The 21,249-nt window shown below is 36.8% G+C and overlaps 1 protein-coding gene across 1 annotated transcript; it reads left to right on the forward strand.

Moving 5' to 3' along the window:
* The first annotated feature begins 7,499 nt into the window (after positions 1-7,499).
* On the forward strand, positions 7,500-18,835 carry LOC122022906 (ras-related protein Rab7-like). The gene is made up of 5 exons (XM_042581014.1): positions 7,500-7,546; positions 10,236-10,247; positions 17,426-17,525; positions 17,613-17,759; positions 18,746-18,835. The coding sequence occupies exons 1-5, from the start codon at positions 7,500-7,502 to the stop codon at positions 18,833-18,835; spliced, it is 396 nt and encodes a 131-aa protein (XP_042436948.1).
* Positions 18,836-21,249: the final 2,414 nt, after the last annotated feature.

The following is a 21,249-nucleotide window of genomic DNA, read 5'->3' on the forward strand; positions in this document are numbered from 1 at the left end:
CGATCCCAACTCTTGGCTTTGAAGCTCTTCCTTCCGCGACATCGTCTCGATCGGTCACCACGACCGATCAGGGAAGCTCTTGATCGGTCCACGGACCAATCAGGCGCCTTTCTCGCTACCGATCACCTTCCGATCGGTCTGCGGATCGATCGAGATATCGATCGAGCACATCGATTCTTGATCGGTCACCGCATCGATCGAATTACCAGTGACTTGGTTTTGCCCAAACCAAGTCCCAAGCCTTCCAAACCAACATTTGGTCAACCTCGACTGTTGGTACTTCATTCCTAGCATCCGGTCACTCCCTTGACTGCTAGAATTCCCAAGTGTCCGGTCAATCCTTTGACCTACTTGGACTTTCCTTAACACCGATGTCCGATCATCCCCGATCCATCTGGATTTTCCTTGCCCGGCTTCACCAGGATTTCACACCGCCTAACATCCAGTTAGGACTTTCTCAGGCTTCACTCACCAGACTTTCCAACCGCCTAACATCAGTTAGGACTTTCCCCTGGCTTCACTCACCGGACTTTCCACACGCCTAACATCCAGTTAGGACTTTCCCCGGCTTCACTCACCATGACTTTCCACCGCCTAACATCCCAGTTAGGACTTTCCCTCGTGCCAAGCTCCGCTTGGACTTCTCCGTGCCAAGTCTCCATACTTGGACTTTTCCAAGTCTCCATACTTGGACTTTTCCGTGCCAAGTCTCCACACTTGGACTTTTCGCTTGCCAAGCTTGGACTTTTCCATGCCAAGTTCCCTGCTTGGACTTTTTCCGTTGCCAAGTCTCCATACTTGGACTTTTTCCCGAATCAGGTCAACCAGGTCAACCTTGACCTACGGTTGCACCAATAATCTCCCAAACATCTATTCTTGTCCCATATCAAGAATACAACTCTTCCACGAGTGTCAAACATCAAAATACAACTCAACTAGATCAACCTTGACCTAAGGTTGCACCAACAATCTTCCTAAGTCAAACATCAAAATACAACTCGAGTCAGGTCAACTCGAGTCAGGTCAACCAGGTCAACCTTGACCTACGGTTGCACCAACAGACCTAAGGTTGCACCTACAATCTCCCAAACACCTATTCTTGTCAAACATCAAGAATACAACTCTCTTCTCGTCAAACATCGTCAAACATCAAAACACAACTCGAGTCAGGTCAACTCGAGTCCGGTCAACCAGGTCAACCTTGACCTAAGGTTGCACCAACAATTATTGGTGTCAGTCTACAGACCACGATCAGAAGTCCTCGGAACAATCGTCGGTTGCAGCAGCTTTGCAGCTGAGTTTCTGTCCTCCCAGGACTAGAAACTAATCAAGGTCTCAAATTAGAGATCTGAAATGGACCTAACCTAGATCAATGCCTACTGTCCCCTCAATCGAGACGTGTCGTCACTTAGTCACTCTCCTCCAGTGACTTACCTTTACTTACCATTTCGCCAGTTGTTCGGTCCGCAGTGTTGGTGCAACCTTAGGTCAAGGTTGACCTGGTTGACCTGACTCGAGTTGACCTGACTCGAGTTGTATTTTGATGTTTGACTTAGGAAGATTATCGGTGCAACCTTAGGTCAAGGTTGACCTAGTTGAGTTGCATGTTGATGTTTGACACTCGTGGAAGAGTTGTATTCTTGATATGAGACAAGAATAGATGTTTGGGAGATTATTGGGGCAACCGTAGGTCAAGGTTGACCTGGTTGACCTGATTCGGGAAAAAGTCCAAGTATGAAGACTTGGCAACGGAAAAGTCCAAGCAGGGAGCTTGGCACTAGAAAAGTCCAAGTATGGAGACTTGGCACTGGAAAAGTCCAAGCAGGGAGCTTGGCACACGAAAAGTCCAAGTATGGAGACTTGGCACGGGAAAGTCCTAACTGGGATGTTAGGCAGTTGGAAAGTCCTGGTGAGTGAAGCCAGGTAGTGGGAAAGTCCTAACTGGGATGTTAGGCAGTTGGAAAGTCCCGGAGGTGAAGGAGAAAGTCCTAACTGGATGTTAGGCGATGAGAAGTCCTGGTGAGTGAAGCTTGAGGAGAAAGTCCTAACCGGGATGTTAGGCGATGGAAAGTCCTGTGAGTGAAGCCAGGAAAATCCAGATGGATCAAGGTGATCGGACATCCGGTGTGGAGAAGTGCTAGCGGTCAAGGGAGTGACCGGATGCTAGAATGATGTACCAACGGTCAGGTTGACCAATGTTGTGTGGAAGCCTTAGGTCTAGGGTCGAAGTTTGGATCGGTGCGGTGACCGATCCGGATATCTGCGTTTGCCGATCGGTCGGTGACCGATCCAGTGATATCGATTTGTCCCGATCGGTCCGGTGACCGATCGTACGTACTCAATTTGCTGAATATCGACGGTGCAGACCGATCAGGAGGCAACGCAACCTCGCGAAGAAAGCCTGGATCGGTCTGGGAATACCCTGATCGGTCGGCGGACCGATCGGCATAGATCGATGGCGAGGCATCGATCCACGACCGTGAGACGCCGATCAGGCGAGGGGCGATCGGTCGTGGACCGATCAGAGGTTCCCGATCGGTCCATGGACCGATCAGAAGCTGCGCATCTGCTCTTCTTCTTCTTCGCAGGTATAAAAGAGGGTTACAGGACTTCGGTGAACTCTCTCCTTCAACTTCTTCTTCCTTCTTGCTGTTCTTGGTGCTGCTAAGCTTGCTGTTGAGCTTTGTTGAGCTGCTTTGAAGCTTCGCGTGAGCTTCCGGCTGGGTCACCTGCTGTTGTAGGCGTTTGGAAGCAGCTGCTTCTTCCAGTCGAAGAGAAGGCAAGAAAGTTTACATTTGTATTGTACTTTATTTCTTATTTTCCTTGTACTCTTTTCTTGCTGTTGCAAGAAGTTTCTGTGGCGAGGTTTCTCCACCCAGAAGGAGAGTTTTTATTAGCCGGTTTTCCGGGGACTCATCCACCGACGGATTGATTGGGTTCGTCCACCTTACGGACACGCCGAGGAGTAGGAGCATCATCTCCGAACCTCGTACATCGCTGTGTTAAGGTTTGATATTCTTCCTTTCGTTTCTAGTTTATTTTTCCGCTGCGCTAACGAATTGTAGGAAGAAACGAGTGATTTGGGGCGGCTATTCACACCCCCCCTCTCTAGCCGTACGAAGAGATCCTAACACGCAGATCCAACTAGACTTCCTGCAAGATATCCGGTCAGTCCGTCGAACTATCTGGACTTCGCACCTTCTATCCTATCGGTCCGTTGACCTAGCTAGACTTTGGACCAGCTATCCTGTCGACCCGTTGACCTAGCTGGACTTTGCACCAACTATCCGGTTAGCACATTGACCTAGCTGAACTTTGCACCAGCTATCTGGTCGATCTGTTGACCTAGCTGGACTTCTTACCAGATATCTGGTTGGCTCATTGACCTATCTGGACTTCGTGCTAGATATTCGATCGGCCTGTTGACCTATCTGGCTAATTTCCTGCATACTTAGTAATGTGGTTAGATCACACCAACACCTTACTTAACTTACTTGACATTCATCAAAACCTGAGTTAGATCGTTAGTGCAACTTGCACCAACACTTTGGATATGTCTATTTCACTGTTACAAAAAATTTTAGAATTTTTGAACAATTAAAAATGATTTTTTCCAAATTGCTTTATTAATCACAAAACTACAGTTTTTCAAAATTTAAATTATTATTTCAAAGTTATTCAAAATTTAAAATTATGTCTCTGAGAGATTATTTCAAAGTTATTTTTCAATATTTCTCTTATTTTTAATATGATCAAAGGGGAGAATTACAGATTAAGTATAGGAGGAGGGTACATTTTTTGATTTTGTATTAAATGTTATTAATTACAAATTATATACTTGCCATTTTACTATTATTTGTTTTTGGTTTACCCTAACATAACTTAGATTACTCACATCAAAAAGGGAGAGAATGTAAGTATCTCATGGTAGTTTTGATGTGATCAACTAAGTCAAATTAGGTCATGTTGCGACTTGATCCTTATGTCTAAGTGTGTAGGAATTTACGAGCATAAGAAGTCGAGCAAGAGACGTAGTTAGCAAGAAGGATGGTAGGAGGAGTCGATGAGCTCGGTGCGTCCGAGGGACAAGGTGCTGTGGAAGAGTACGCTAGCGGATAAGAAGGAAGTGCATAGCGTTTCTGAGGGACAAGACGTTGGAGCGGAAGATTACTTGAGAAGGCCAGAAGATGGGTTCGACTGAGCCTAATTTCGGATAACCAAAATCACCTAAGCAAGAGGAGCCAGAGCGGAAGCTTGGACAAAAAGTCAACTGGAAGTTGACTCTCTTTCGGGCGCTCGGAGCTATTCTTTGTGCTTGAAGCTACTCCGAGCGCCCGAACCACTTTGGTCCAGCCGGGGTGCCTCGACTCCTCGATGCTGTAGATTAGCATCTGCCAGGGTCCGAGCGCTAGCAGTGGGATAAAATTTTATCCTACATCCGTTGCGTAGCCATTTACGAGAAGATGGGATTTGAACGTTAGTAAACAGTCAGTTTCAACTAGTGGACTATAAATAAAGTGCTGGTATTCTCCTTTTCAAATAACACACTTTGTACTTAGAATCTCTTTTTGTTTTTCATTTCCAAGCTTCATTTTCGTGTACGAGGCTTCTTCGACTCCGACGTTTTGTTCAAGAAGGAGATCTTCTTAGTGAGCTTATCTTCCTTGGAGTAGCAACCCTCTGATTGATAACCAAGTAAAAATTTATTTGTCTCGTACTTATTTTAATTCTATTATTCTTTTCAATTAAGTGTGTAATTGTGTTAAGCCCGATTATTTGAAAATGGTATTTGTTATTTTTATTGTGCAGGGCAATTCACCCTCCCCCCCCCTCTTGCCGGCCGCAAGGGACCTACATAAAGGACTAACAATAGAAGGATAATCAGAAAAGGACTAACAATAGAAGGATAATTAGAAGCTATTGGTGATACGATTATTGTGGGAAAAAAATAGAGCATAATCTTTTGTAAGTAGAAAAGTCCTAGGATTAAGTGGATATTAGGATGCAGCAAGAGTTTAACCCAAAGTTTTGACAGAGCTAGGGTGTGCTATATTCTTCACAATTATCATAAAAACGGAGATGGGTATTGGTGACAAACAGTGTGCAAGTTAAGTGTTGTCCATCAAACTGGGTACTGACTAATGGTTGAGAGGCATTTTTTACAGGGTTTTTGGTAAGATAGAAAGGAGTGTGGCTTCATCAATAGTGGAATTAATAGCCCCACTATCTAGAAAGGCATGTAGTATAAATTCATGTCCATGAATATTAACAAGACATTTGACTCTAATGTCTAAGTTTTTTTTCCTGTGCTACAAATGCTAGAAGCTTTAATAAACACTAGGACTGTATATGAGGGTGAGTTTGGGAGTTGAATTGCCTTCCCTTAATCTATAGATTTTCCAAGTGAAGTTACTATATATAAGGAGATTATTTGCGTTAAGGAGATTATTGATCTCAGTTTCTAATATATTAATACGGGTTTCTAATATAGATACCCTAGTTTCAAGTAGCAAATTTCTAGTACTTCCTCTAGATGATGGAGTTGTGGGAATAGTAATGGTAAATATATGTTGGAGATAAAGGTTACATGCCTGTTTTCTATGGATCTTGCAAGTACCTCATTTGTCTATAGATGGATACTAACTACAAATCAAAATAAGGAGCGGTATCAGTTCCTATTTTTAACATCTAGTCATATTGACAAGTAAGTTCCTCTGTAGGCTTAGCACTAAGTTGGGTAAACATTAAATTTGTTTATGAAAATTCTTCCCATAATTCATCCAGATAATCTAATGGAACATATTCTTTATTGTCAGGCATGTTAGTTATAAGTTGATTTTCTAAAACCATAAGACGACAGTGTAAAGATGTAAGCAAGACTAATATAATATTATTCTGTTGTACTAATATTTAGTCTCCTTAGCCTAGTGCAATTCGCGTTCTACTTTTCTCGCGCTATAGGGAACTTTTTTTATGTCAACGATTTAAATTAGCTTTCTTTTACCGTTCTAATTTGTTGGGGTTTTCCTGTGTTGCAATGTAATTTAGTGTAATTGATATTTTCTATACCACCGAATCCTTGGACTGACTAATATGCTTTATCTAGGGGTTCTCACTCAATTGAAAGAGACTGAGACTGTATTCAGTAGATTGTTGATTTATTAATAACCTTATCAATATGTCTGATTGTACAATGGTTATAATAACACGAAAGGATACTATGCAGGTTCTCAATATTTTCAGTTTCTATGTGAATAAGTTCTCATGGGTAGTTTGTGTTAGCTTGAGATGAAAAACATTTTCCTGAGCAATGCAAAACTTTATCAGTAAAAAATCTAGATGTTTTTTAAAAAGGGAAGGAAGGAATATGAATTTGTTTTAACATGAAGATTGTGTTTTTGCAGTGGTATAGTCAAATTTTTTTGGACTTAACATGTAAAGAGAGATATTGATGTTTAATATGAAGAAAACAGATGTCCTTGAGTATTCTTGTCATTATTTTTGGGAGTTTGTTTGTGAAATAAAATGCCCACTAATTAAGAGTTAGTTGAAAAGGTTCGTGTCACAGGAGAGAGCATGACCTTATATAAGAATCAAGTTATTTGGTACCTATAAGAAAAATCTGGCCAACAAAATATCAATCATGATAAAATACACCAACCTATTTGGTAGCCTAATTTTCATCTCACTATGAATATTGCTTTGGAATTGTAATATGTTTATTTGGGGCAAGTCCCACAAGTAGATTCCACCATAATTCAGAATTAAACCGTTCAATGGTTTTGATAGATCAACTTTTAATGTTAACCGTCTTCTACTTATGATTTATCACAATTCAAGATTATTATTTATATTTTATTTTTTAAAAATATTTAAAATTTTAATTTTAATTTTTAGTAAAATTTTGAATAGATAAAAACATACCAATTAAATAAGACATAAGGAATGTATTGAATTAAAGTTGGATTGAGTTTAACTTAAATACATTAAATAGTTTCAAAAGTAAGGATCACATGAATTTAGATTAGGATCATTTTGAATTTGAATGAATTAAGATAAAAGCATCCACATAGAGCTCCCACTATGACATGGCTCCACCGAAGGAGCTCCCTCCCATAGTAGGAGGGAGCTCCTTCGTTAATTATAAGGAAGTGACTCTATGTTCATGGAGCCGCTTCTTCGTTGTTTTTTTTTTTAATTTTATTAAACATTTTTATTTTTATTTTTTTAAAAAAAAAACTAGGAAATGTTAATTTTTAGGCATTGTTCAACGATTAATTTTTATTTTTTTTATTAAAACAAATTATCTATAAATATATTCTCTCAAACTTTCATTCTTCCTATCATTTTCTCAATTCTCTACTTCTTTCAATCTCGAAAATATCTCGATTTATTTCAAATGGTTGAAAATCCAGATCAATCTATGCTTTGTGAATTTTGGAGAAATGGATTGATAGAAAATACGGAAGATATAGATGAACAATGAATGCTCCGGCTATATGAGTAGCAATAAACGGTACATCAAAGAGCTCAAAGTTCTTCTCGTATAACAAAGAGGAGAAGATATTTGAATCAGGATTGTGAAGTCGGACATGCTTGTCTTTTCAATGATTACTTTTCTGATAAGTCAATATATCATGATGATATATTCCGATGTCGATTCCGAATACAAAGAGGGTTATTTTTTCATATAGTCGAGGCTTTAAAAAATCATTTAGAATATTTTCAATGGAAAGTCGATGCGATAGGGAAAAAAGTTTATCACCACTTCAGAAATACACAGCGGTCATTTGTCAATTGGTGTATGGAGTCCCTACTAATCATTATGATGAGTACCTACAAATTGCTGAAACAACGGTCATCCCATACTTATTCAACTTCTGCCGATGTGTAATTGAAGTGTTCAGGGCCCAATATTTGAGAAGACCTAATGCTTATGATATCCAACATTTACTTGAAATGCATGAATATAGAGACGACTTCCCTCGCATGTTGGGGTCATACATTGACAATGAAAAAATTGCCCCGTCGCTTGGAAAGACCAGTTTACTCGGGGAGATCATGACGTCCCAACAATTGTGTTTGAAGAAGTCGCATATGCGGATTTATGGATATGACACGCCTTTTTTGGGATTGCAGGGTCGTGTAATAATATCAACGAGCTTAATAAATCACCTTGATTCAACAACGTCTTACAAGGAAATGCACCCGAGGTTAATTTTATGGTTAACAATACACAGTATACAAAAGAACACTATTTGATTGATGGGATCTATATATAATGAGCTACTTTTGTCAAGAGCTTTCCATGCCTCTAGGATCCCAAGAGAAAAATGTTTAAGGAATAATAATAGTCTACGAGAAAGGATGTTGTGCGGATATTTGGGGTGTCCTAATCTCGATGGGCAATGATCAAAGGTCCAGAACGATTTGGGAATAAGGATAATTTGAAGGGCATCATGTATAAATGCATTATTTTGTTCAATATGATTATTGAAAATAAGTGAGGTACAATAGTCAATTGGTCGAATGATAAAGGATATCCTCCGATCCATCACAAATATTTCAAGGCTTTACCCAAGAATTTCAAGAATACCTCCGGAGAAATTGTGAACTACGTGATAATCAACTGCATCATCAACTTCAAGCCGATTTGGTCGGTATATCTAGGCATGCTACTGATATGATTAATGAAAAATAATTTTTTAATTGCTATACATTTACCGTAATATTTATGCATTTTTTAATTATTAATGTTATTTCATATTGACAATTTGTGAATTTAGATTTTATTAAAATCTAATTATATATAATGTAGTAAATGTGAGAAAAAAATATATATAATGGAAAGTATGAAACCCATGAACAAGTTGTTAGAGAAGTTTTTTGATAATGAAAAATTATATGAGATTTTTTACTTTTGACCGCGCAGATATGGTAACAAAGGACCATGGAAAAGTTCTAAATACCCTCAGAATCTAGTTTTAAAATATATTCATTCAAAATAAAATATAAGTTTTTTGAATAAATTTTTCATTCGACGCCTAGCTAGCTTACCTCAATCGATTGTGAAAGGGAAAGAGACAACGGAAATTAATGGACGCCTAATTTGGAGTAATCAAAATTGCCATAATTAAAAAAAATTAGTAAAAGGAAAAGAGATAAGGGAAATAAATGGGATTATATCAATAGCTAAGTTACCTTATAAGATTTGCTCGTATCTTTTTTCCATTTAAGAAAAATTGCCATAATTAAAAAATTAGTAAAAGGAAAAGAGACAAGGAAAATAAATGGGATTATATCAATAGCTAAGTTACCTTATAAGATTTGCTCGTATCTTTTTTCCATTTAAGCAAAATTGCCATAATTAAAAAATTAGTAAAAGGAAAAGAGACCAGGGAAATAAATTATATCAATAGCTAAGTTACCATATAAGATTTGCTCGTATCTTTTTTCCATTTATGCTAAGAAACCATTTTTTTTTCATTTATGCTAAGAAATCAATCATGATTTCATACCTTCATCGTCGTCTCCTGTCCCTCTCTCTTTATGTACATATATATATATCTCCACCAATCTGGAACGCCAAGGCCAAGGATGCCGGCGATGGGGTGTACCCAAAGTCGCCGGTCCTTGAGCTCGACCTTTTAGGCAAGCTCGGAGTGATCAAAGCCGAGCCCGCTTCGCCAAAACCCGCGCCGAGAGTGTTCGCGTGCAACTACTGCCCGAGGACATTAGCAGCGGAATTTCTGCAGTACGCTGGCCGTAGGCTCGACGTACAAGTGCGCTCCGTGATCCACAAGCCGTACGGTGCTTCGGCCGCGTCCGCCGCTGCAGGTTGGCTGTCGTACAGGCGCCACAACGGATATTTGCCGTTCTACGCTGCAGCGTTTCCGTCGGAGGATATTCAAACGCGATGCCAGGTCAGTCCTCCAATTACATTGACTTGACACTTAGACTTTAGACTCGTCGTCGTTGGTTGGCTCGACAATTATGCATGTCTGCTTTTCTAATGGCTCGACAATTATGCATGTCTGCTTTTCTAATGGCTCGACAATTATGCATGTCTGCCAGGTTTCGCTGCGCTTGTGAGCATTCTGATGGCCACGGAGAGCCTGAGGGCTGTAGAACGTCCTCGGGCAGTAGTTGCACGCGAACACTCTCGGTGCGGGTTCTGGCGAAGCGGGCTTGGCCTTGATCGCTCCGAGCTTGCCTAAAAGGTTGAGCTCGAGGACCGGCGACTTTGGGTACACCCCATCGCCGGCGTCCTTGACCCCGGTCATGCTCAAACCCAAGTTGAATTGGTGGAGATGACGATTTATATAAAGAGAGAGGGACAAGGACAATGAAAGTAAATTTCTTAAAGGTTCTTTGAGATCCGTGGCTTGACTATTTTTGTGAAGATGACTTTTTATCGTTATAAGTTTATTTTCTACATGATCTATTATATGCGCATATACTTTGTCATGTTCTCAAGGTTGTAAAGTATCAGCAGTTCCATCCTATTAACAAGGAATTGAATTACATTACGACGGTACTAATATATTCCAGATAGTATCTACCTCTTCCTCTTGAACTAAGGCTCTGTTTACTTGGGAGCAGGCGGGCTCAAGCCTATTTGAGACCTTAAATAGAAATTTTTTTTTAAGCCTTTTGACTTTGTTTTTAAAAAAAAAATACCTTACTATTTTTCATTTAGACTTGATAGAAAATGGCGGTTTAAAATTTTTAACAAATTAAATATTAATTTTATAAAATATTTTTTTTATACAATTTAATTTTCTCACTTTTTTGATGTAAAATTATTAATTAAATTTTTATATTCAAGATAATCTAATTCAGATAAATATAAATTTTACGGTATTAAATAGAATATTATTAAATATAATAATATCTAAGTAGATAATAAGTTTACAATTCAGTTAACTAAAAATAAGTGTATTCAAAATTGTTTTAAAATGAAGAAGATAGAAGTATGTCTAATTATTTAAATATAAGGCGGAGAGAACAACTTTTAAAAGAGGAATAAAATTGAGAAAATAAGAACAATAAAATAGGATAACGATACAAAAAAATCATTCTCCCATGCTCAAATAAAAAATAATGTACAAAACGATAAAACTAAATACAATCCTTAGAAAATAAAGATGTCATTATCATTTATCACGAACTAAATGGAAACCATTTTAACAACGGAGCAAAAGAAAAAATTTACCATATTTTTTATTACTTGAACCAATGATAGAATGAAGACATAGGAAAATTGAATAATTTATGATTGTAAATATATCTAAATAAATATTAAACTTAATCTATCAAGAAAGCGAAATGGTAAAGGTATCTAACTCATTATTGCTAAAAAATAATAAAATCTTCCATTTTGATCCGACACAATATGGATGAATGCATGAACATTTGAATTTAATCAAGGAGCATAGTAGTACCAACTAAATCAGCATGTTAGTGTTAGGTGGAGATGTGAAGTCTCTCTTCTCGAATCTCAATGAGCAAGAAAAGCACAGAGAGAGAGAGAGTTGGAAAAGAAGAGGGGAAACTTCAAAAAAAAAACTAACATTTTTATTTTGTATTGTATGAATAAGATAAAAAAAATTTAATTCATGTTCTTATTGATTAAAGAGAAAGCATCATCAACTAATGAGAAATGTAACGAGAGTAGGCTATGATTGAGAGATATTGAAGAGGAATAGATTAAGTTTTATAAAATAACATTCATAATTTTTAAAAAATTAATTTGTTGAAAAATGAGTCTCTTTATGACTCTATCTATTGGAATCATAATGAGAACCTTGTGAAATCTGAAACTTTGATAGATTTAGATCATGCAAATATTTATTTAATTATGCAGATCCTATTTTTTTCCATTCTGTTAAAAGGTATACATAAAAATATATTTAATATATTAAAAAATAATGATCCTAATTTTTAGATAATGAAATTGCATAATCTTTTATTATGTGGACCTATTTTTTTCATTATCTTTAAAAAATATTTTTAATACATTAAAAATAATGGGCCCCAATAAAAATTGGGTCCCTAGGCATAGGCCTTGATGGCCTATGCCTAAAGCCGACCGGGAGAGTGGAAAGCAAAATTAAGGAAAAGTTTTCACGGTGGATAAATTTTCATCGTTTATTTTATTAAAATTTTCCGAAGGAGAAGCAACGCAATCAATCAACGGATAATTTTGGAGTCAAAATCGATCATCTCAAAATCGGACTGAAAACAGCGGATGAAAACAATGTGACTGGTATTGGACTACAACAACATACCTTGGAGAGTATTTGTGTCTTGCAAACAGTCTAGAGGGATGTTAACGGCAAGAAATATCCAACTACCAGCATTAACTGAGAGAGCCTAATGTGGGCTTCATTAAATGGAGAAGACCAAGAAATATAGATAAGAAACCATTGATGCTGCTGGTTCCACACCCTACCATTGGTCCAGGGATCCCTTGGGTAAGCAGTACTGCATACTAATACTCTCTTCTCTTTTCCTGCTTACTCACCCTCCTATTTCTCTGCTCTCCTTTGCTACTTACTTGTATAGGTACAGCTTGATTGTCAGTACTTACTGCTCTATAATTATCTAAGAACATGTTGAAAGTTGGAACAGATATGCATGCTAATATTCTCTTCTCCTCTCTACTGCTAACCCAGACTCCTCTCCCTCCTATTTCTCTGCCCTTCGTTCCTACTGAATTGTATAGATATAGCTTGATATACTGTCAGTAATTACTGCTCTATAATTATCTAAGAATATGTTGAAACTTGCAACAGATATTAACACATGACTAGATTCTTTTTTTTTTCCCACCTTACTACAAAGGGATCTTGTATAAGGAGCATCTTAACTGTTACAATATAAATCATTTATTTGGTCCTCCTAAATGTACAGGTCTATTTTGATTCTAAAACTCATCTATGATGCTTTATAGAATTCTTAACTTTGCCGTTCACACATTACTTCATAGTTTTGACTTGTCTTCTTGTTGATTGTCAATCATTGTTTTCCTGAAAGGTGTGAGTTATCTGTACTTCTTTTAATTTCGGTCTTTTATATCTTGAAAAATAGAATTTGAGATCTTTTATACTCGAATTCTGTCTATGCATATTATGTTTGTGGGCACCAAGAAATTGATGTCAGCCATCCTGAGTTCTTTAGTAATGCAAAGCTCAATGGGTATATTCCTCTTAATAAAGAGGCAAGTTGTCAAACTTCTGCACATGATCTTTTTATTGAAGATTGAATATTCATGCACGTTATTATGGGTATGCTTAACTTGTGACCTAGGTCATACCCGAGTTCTTTAGTAATTCTGTATATGCATATTATGTTTGCAGCCCCTAGGTTATAGCCGAGTTGATTATTACATGACAGATTTGCAGAATTGAGCAAGTGTCGAATCCATGCAAAGCCTGACGAATTACCCTCTCATGTGATGGCTAGCTTCAGTTTCCTGATTTACTCACTCCCAATGGTATGGGGCAGTTGTGGGAGGCCGCCAAGGTGATGGATTTCACCTTTTACAAAATATAAGAAGAGATACAACTATAATTTTAGCTTATCAAATCCCTTTTAATTCTAAGGTCTAATATAGGAATAAATGCAACAATAATTACAAGGGATATATACCACAATAATGAAAATCTTAGAGAGATAATCAAAGGATATAAGCTATAACAAAAGGAAACAAGAATATATTAACATCCCCAATCAAATTGATGCAGGTAAGTCTATCAACATCAATTTGCTATTGAGAAACTTTTGTTGTTGCCTTTTCAAACCTTTCATAAAGATATCAGTTATTTGGCGATCAGTAGTAAAATGAGGAAGAGTGATAACACCACGAATAAAGGCCTCCCTATTGTAATGACAGTCCACCTCTATGTGCTTTATGCGTTTATGATATACTAGATTTACAACTATTTGAATGACACTTGTATTATCACAATAAGTGGAGTTGGATTAGTTAGAGGAAATCAAAGTTCAAAAAACGACCACGTAACTATACAATTTCAGAACAAACTGCAGACATGACTCTATACTTGGCCTCCGTGGAAGATTTAGAGACACAATCCTACTTCGTACACTTCCAATAAATCAACGCATCTCCAAAGAAAAATGCAACAACTTGTTGTAGACTTTCTAGTATCCGAGCAACCAACATAATCTGCATCACTATACGCAGTCAAATGAAGAGCATATTTTGTAGAAAAAAAACAAGCCATGAGTAGAGTACCCAATTAAGTATCAAATAATGCAACAAACTACAGTAAGATGAAGATGTCGAGGTGATTGCATAAATTTTTTAACTATATGGACAACATATGAGCCATTGGGCCTTGTAATTGTTAGAAAAAGGATCAGGAAAAGCTCGCCTTCATCTTTTCAGTATTTACATTCACCTCCACTGGCGTATCAACAATAGTAGCATCCTTTAAACTAGCTAACTCAATGAGATCTTAAATATATTTATGTTGATTCAAGAACAAACCATAATCTCGAGAGTGAAAAAATACATATGATGCCCAAGATCTTTCATTTTAAAATGTACTATGCAACATACTTTTAAGCTTAGTGATCATCCGATTGTCATTACTAGTGATGATAATATCATTGTGTGAAAGAGAAGGTGAGAAGAATGTTGCAAAACTTCTCGATCCAAGCTCTAGGTGCCTGCTTCAACCCATATAAAGAGTGTCTTAGCTTGCAAACTTCATGAGAAGCTGTCATTGACATACCAGGTGGAAGTTTGATGTAAATATCTTCCTTAAGATCTCCCTTCAAGAAGGCATTTTACATCCATCTTATGTAAAAGCCAAGATTTAGAGGATGCAATAACAAGAATGGTTCTCACCATGGTCATCTTAGCAACTGGTTCAAAAGTTTCTTAATAGTCGATGTCATATTCTTGTTTATTTCCAAGAGCAACCAATTTATATCTATCTAAAGACTCATCAGACTTGAGTTTCACAGTATAGACCCACTTACTACCAGTGGACTTAATATTTGGAGGACAAGAAACAATGTCCTAAGTATAGTTTTCCTCTAGTGCTTGAAGTTCTACTTCCATTGCTTGTTGCCAACACTCATGTTCCATAACCTATTTATAATAAGTGGGAATGAAAATAGAAGACAAAGTAATAGACATAGTCACAGGGGTTGAAAAACTATATCTTTCAAGAGGTCTGTGAGGTCTAGAGCTTCTTCAAAGAGGAGGTGGATCATTGGAAACAAGATCAAATGTCGCAAGAAGATGTGGTGGAACCTTGGTGGGATTTGTAGGAGGATCAACAGAAGTGCGTCAAGGATATGGATTAAAACTCTTTCCATTTCGCCCAATACGAGCAAAATATTTTGTTCTGCTCATGAGTTGGCACCGACTTCAACGGAGGTGTGCCAGCTAGCGCGCCTTGAGGCCCCATGGATGCGTTGAGTTGGCCTGGGGACGCATCTGAAGGCATTGCGTAGGATGAAACAGGGTGGGGGCCAAGGGAAATAGTTTTAATCAACTCCGAATTATAATTGAAATAATTTAAATAAACGTAATTAAACCTTAATAAAATTATCTCATGATATATATATTTCGCATGCTCGTGAGCTCTTAATAAAATTGTCTCATTATTTTTTTTCAAAAAATTTTCTAGACTTAATAATATATCATAATCTTTAAACCCTAAAGCCAAAACCTTAAATTTTCCAATGCAGCAGGGTCAAGCCGTAGCACCGAGTAATGTACAAGGCAGCTTCCTTCAATCATCTGCATCACTGGCAGCACCAACTACTACACACATTGTTCCGCTTGTTGCTCTTGTAAATATGCAGACCAACCAGTTCAACCTTCTTTCAGTTAATATGGAATTCAATGCTCCTACTCTACTTTATCTTTTTGAGTTCGAAATGAAATGAAATCGACAGTCTGGACTGACATATATATGTTGCTTTAATTCTGCAAATGCATGTGGTTTTCATCATGCATTAAGCACAACTATTATAAACTCAAACCTTTCTTAAAATATGAATAGCAAGAGGTGCAAATATTCCATGCACTTGTATTTCACACCAGATTGACATGTCAGTATTTACACAATGCTCCTGAGTTCCTATACCTTGTTCTGCATTCATACTCGGAAGCTTTCCTTGTTGTGCCTCATTTATATTTGATTTTTTTCTACAGCTAAAACAAATCCTTTTGCGGATATTGGAAGATTTCTTAAACTTAATTTTTTGCTTTACTTGTTGATCTTTGGTTACCAACCTATTTGGTACCCTAATTTTCTCCTCACTATGAATACTGCTTTGGAATCGTATTATGTTCAAGTGGGGCAAGTCCCACAACAAGATCCAACCATAGTTCAGAATTAAACCGTTCAATGGTTTTGATAGGTCAACTTTTAATCTTAATCGTCTAAGACGATTATGGTTCACGATTCGATTTATGATTCATCACAATTCAAGATTGTTATTTATATTTTATATTTAAAAATATTTAAAATTTTAATTTAAATTTTTAGTAAAATTTTGAATAGATAAAAATAAAACAATTAAATAAGACATAAGGAATGTGTTGAATTAAAGTTAGGATTGAGTTTAAATTAAATACATTAAATAGTTTCAAAAGTAAGGATCATTTTGAATTTAAATGAATTAAGATAATAGCATCTACACAGAGCTCCCATTATGACATGGCTCCACCGAGGGAGCTCCTTCGTTAATTATGAGGAAGTGGCTCTGTGTTCATGGAGCCACTTCTTCGTTGTTTTTTTAAAATTTTATTAAATGTTTTTAATTTTAAAAATAAAAATGTTAAAATATTAAAATACAGACGTGGCGCCAATATGATAACGAAGGACCATGGAAAAATTCTAAATACTCTAATAATCCAGTTTTAAAATCTATTCATTCAAAATAAAATATAAATATTTTTAAATAAATTTTTCTTTTCTCTTATCTCTTTTCCCTCCCACGCTCTTCTCTCTTTCTTCTTCCCCCATCTCTTCTTCTCCTTTTTTTTCTCAACGGCAGCCTCCCTTCTCCTTTTTTTCTCAACGGCAGCCTCTCTTCTTCTCCCATTTCCCTTTTGTTTTTGAAGCCAACCACGGCCACCTTTTCCTTTCCTTGTTGTCCTTGCATCTCAGCAACAGTCGCTGGAGCGCCGCCGGAGAAAGCCGAGGCCACCTACGAACAGTTCTCCTTCCTTGCTTTCACGATTTTTCCAACATTCAAAATATATAACAGGTCAACGGGTAACGGCTAGCCGGCCTATTGATCCAATTACGGGTATAACCCGGTTTGGATCCTGCCGGTAATCGGGTCTACCCACAAGTAGGCAACAAGTTCTCATGGTCTAATTGTTGTGTAGCCTTCTATCTGCATTTAGTGGTCTCTTAAACCTCACCATTAGATATGTGCACAAAAAGTTCACACAGCAGTATAAGGTCACCATTGGCGCTGATTTTGTCACCAAGGAAATTCTTGTTGATGACAGACTCGTTACCTTGCAGGTGAGTTTGAAATTGAACGAACCATTGGCAAGCTTCTTATTGGTTCCTTAATTTAGTGCTTTAATTGTGCATCATTTTGTGGTCTAGATTTGGGATACTGCAGGACAAGAAAGATTCCAGAGTCTTGGTGTTGCATTCTATAGAGGAGTTGACTGCTGCGTCTTAGTCTATGATGTTAATGTCCGAAGATCATTTGACACTCTTGATAATTGGCATGATGAATTTCTTAATCAGGTCCATAGTATAATCTCTTTGGCTTTCTAGCCTAACTTGGCATTTTTTTACTCTAATTTTGTATATCTTAATGCTTTTGTTTGTTGATTTTCTGAAATATAATCCCTTTTCTGGTATTAGTTTTAGATACATCAGGATCTTATAGATTGCATCTGGAATTGAGTCTTTCTTGAGCACGTGGCAAAGTTATAATGTCTTGGCTTCTAAATGTAACTCTTGCTTTTCTGATTTCCAGTTTATTAATTGCATTTTCTAGTCTCATTCGCATGACATAGGACTGTATAACCTGTATGCTCAATGTTCAGGTTTTTCTAATTCTCTCCTTTCCATATATTTTCTATGGAAAATTTGTGAGAAGATGCGGTGTGGTCTTGAAAGCATATAAATTCTACAGTGGATATAATCACAGTCTGTATCCCTTGATGGGCTAGTTATGTCATCAGGCTGAATTGTGAACTCTTACTCCCTAAATTGAATACCAAATAGTTTATTTATTTTGTATTCAGTTTGCAGGTTCTGTTATATTCCTTAGTATGAGAAGCTTCGATTTGAATGGATTATCATTATGGAGGGTCACTCAAGGCACACTTGGATTAGGACATTCAGTAGAGATTTTTAGATCAATTTTGATTTATTGAAGGATGAATCCAAGTTAATTTTAGGTTTGGGTTAATCTTAATTGTGCTTTAATCTTATTTGAGCCTTTTCTCATGATTTGGTTTGATTTTGATATTATTAAATTACCTTTTTGTCTTATGAGTATAAGTTTCACTATGAGTTGAGCTAGATTGCTTTTGTTAATTTGGTGACGTTTCATTGTGGTTGAGCAATATTGCTATTACTATATTCACATCCAATGGCTTGAATTGTGATCTTGTTTGTATATCCACCCTGTTTGTGATTAAATTTCAAATGGCATGCATTGTCTACAGGAAGAAAATTGAACCATATTGGCAAAATGCTTTTGATTTATTTTTCTCTTTTAGCTTTTTGATGTTGTGAAAACAGGATGTGAATCACATATCCTTTTTAGACTTGAACATCTTGATATCAGTGATATAGGATCTTATACATAAAAAAAAACTACTTCTGTTTATCTGATTTAGTTTGTATTGTCAAGGTACTCTAGTATGCTTGAAAAGGAGGTAAAGAACCCACATATTCCTTATAGGTTCTATCAGCTTTGGGAGATGTGATCTCTGCTCTTGCCTCCAAGAACCCACATATTCCATATAGGTTCCTTCTAATGCTCATAGTCATTTGAATGAATTATTGTCAAATAGAGGTACACCAATGTATTTGTTTTCTCACTACTATTTATGTCCTTATGTCTCATTTTGCTAGATTTTTGTGGAGGGAGTGTTAATATTCATCAAATCTTAATCATCTGACGCATGCATGTCATATGCTTTAATGCACTGTCAAAATTATCCACCTTAAAATTGAGTTAGACAAAATGGTTCACCATCATCATCTGATCAATAACTGCAAGTGGCATTACTAAAGTTCTAGTGTAATTTGCATACACACACACATATTGTTAATATGGGCAGGCCATTGACCTTCACTTAAAAAAATATTGGAATAAGTGCATCTGTGCATCTCACATAATAAAACAATCAATTTAAACAATTGCTTTATGATTAAGTATGCAAATTGCAACTCTCCATTCTACAAATCAAAGTGCAAGCATGGACAGACATATGTAAATGCCATAAATTTTTTTCTCATCGATGCTATATTGGGAACCAGATCAATTACAACATAGAAATTTCTCTGATATGCTAGCTAAAGGGTCTCAGGCATTCCACTTTCTGATATTATGTTGGTTGGTGAGAGATTGAGCAGGCTCCGTTTGAAATGCACTCTACAGGGACTGGATTGGTCTTACTTCATCATTTGAATTTGCAAATTTAGTTGGTTTAGTAGAGAAGATCATGTGAACTCCTGGATCTTCTTGGATGCAAGAACTCTCATGAATCAATGAGTTGTTGATGCTCTGAACATTGCTATTCACACTTGTGCTAATGGAGGGGACTTCAGTACTTGCCATTTTAGTTGCATCCATGAGAGCTTTGTCATTGACCTTGCTTCCTGCACTTTAACATATTATTTCAAATGTGTAGATCATAGAAGCTGAGCAAACAAGTAAAAATTACCAGCAAAAGGTTACTTATCTCATTTTCAATCTCTATTTGAGTAGAATTTACAGCATCTTTAATTTCCCTTATATAAGCAATAAACTGCTTTATATCCATATTGACTATTTTATTCTATTCAGGTAAGAGAACTGGAGAATCAATTAAATGGTGAGAGGACAACCAAGAAGGATGTTGCAAAGTTCCCAATGTTAGGATGTATACTAAAAGTCTAGCTTTTGGTATAAACATTTATCTAGAAATAAGATTCACATTTGTCAAATATCTACATTTATGATAAATGTAGTTGTTCAATTAATTTATATTGTAGATAACATGGTGTGTGGTGTCACACACAGAGGATCATGTTATCAGTACCTTATAATTTATAAACAGTAGCTCACGACCAAAATGGAAATGAACAAACCATTGGAAGGTCATAGTGTAATTAGGTATTAGTTTATCTTAACTATATAATTACATTAGTACACTTAGAGTGTATTGAGTAGGACCATTAGAGGTCGTTTCTTTTATACTGACTTTATAAAAGAACAAAGACCTCAGTTATTATGGAAGTGTGTGCTCTTAATTCTAATATAATAACAAGCACATATATTTGATATTTATTTCTTTAATTTATCAATGGGTGAGATTTAGTTCGATAAATCAATAAGCCCGATAAGTTGGGAAATGATATCACTTATAGTGTGTGTTATTGATTATAGAAGGAAACTGTGTCCTAGTAATCTAGGTTGAGAATGTCCCCAAGAGGAGCTCATAAGGATTGTCATGTTAAACCCTGCAGGTGGACTTAGTCCGACATGACGATAAGGTTGAGTGGTACTACTCTTGGACTAAGATATAAATTAAATGAGTTGTCAGTAACTCACTTAATTAGTGGACATTCGACATCTTAAACACAGGGAGACTAACACACTCATAATAAGAAGGAGCCCAAAATGTAATTTGGGATTGGTGCGGTAGTTCAATAATAGTTCTCTAGTGGAATGAATTATTATTGATAAAATTAAGTTGTGTGTTCGGGGCGAACACGGGATGCTTAATTTTATCGGGAGACCAAAACCAATTTCTCCTCTCGGTCCCTATCGTAGCCTCTTAATTATAGAGTACTATACCCACCTATACCCACATTCTTACCCATCCCATAGGGGCCGGCCAAGCTAGCTTGGAGACCAAGCTAGGGCCGGCCAAAGTTTGGTTCATGGGTGCTTCAAGGTGGCCGGCCCTAGCTTGGGTTCAAGCTTGGTGTGGCCGGCCCAAATTAAAATAAAAGGATTTTTTTTTAAATTTTTTTCTTATGTGGATAACATGATTTAAAAGAGAGTTTAAAA

Source organism: Zingiber officinale, chromosome 9B (assembly GCF_018446385.1).
Source record: "Zingiber officinale cultivar Zhangliang chromosome 9B, Zo_v1.1, whole genome shotgun sequence".
NCBI lineage: Eukaryota > Viridiplantae > Streptophyta > Magnoliopsida > Zingiberales > Zingiberaceae > Zingiber > Zingiber officinale.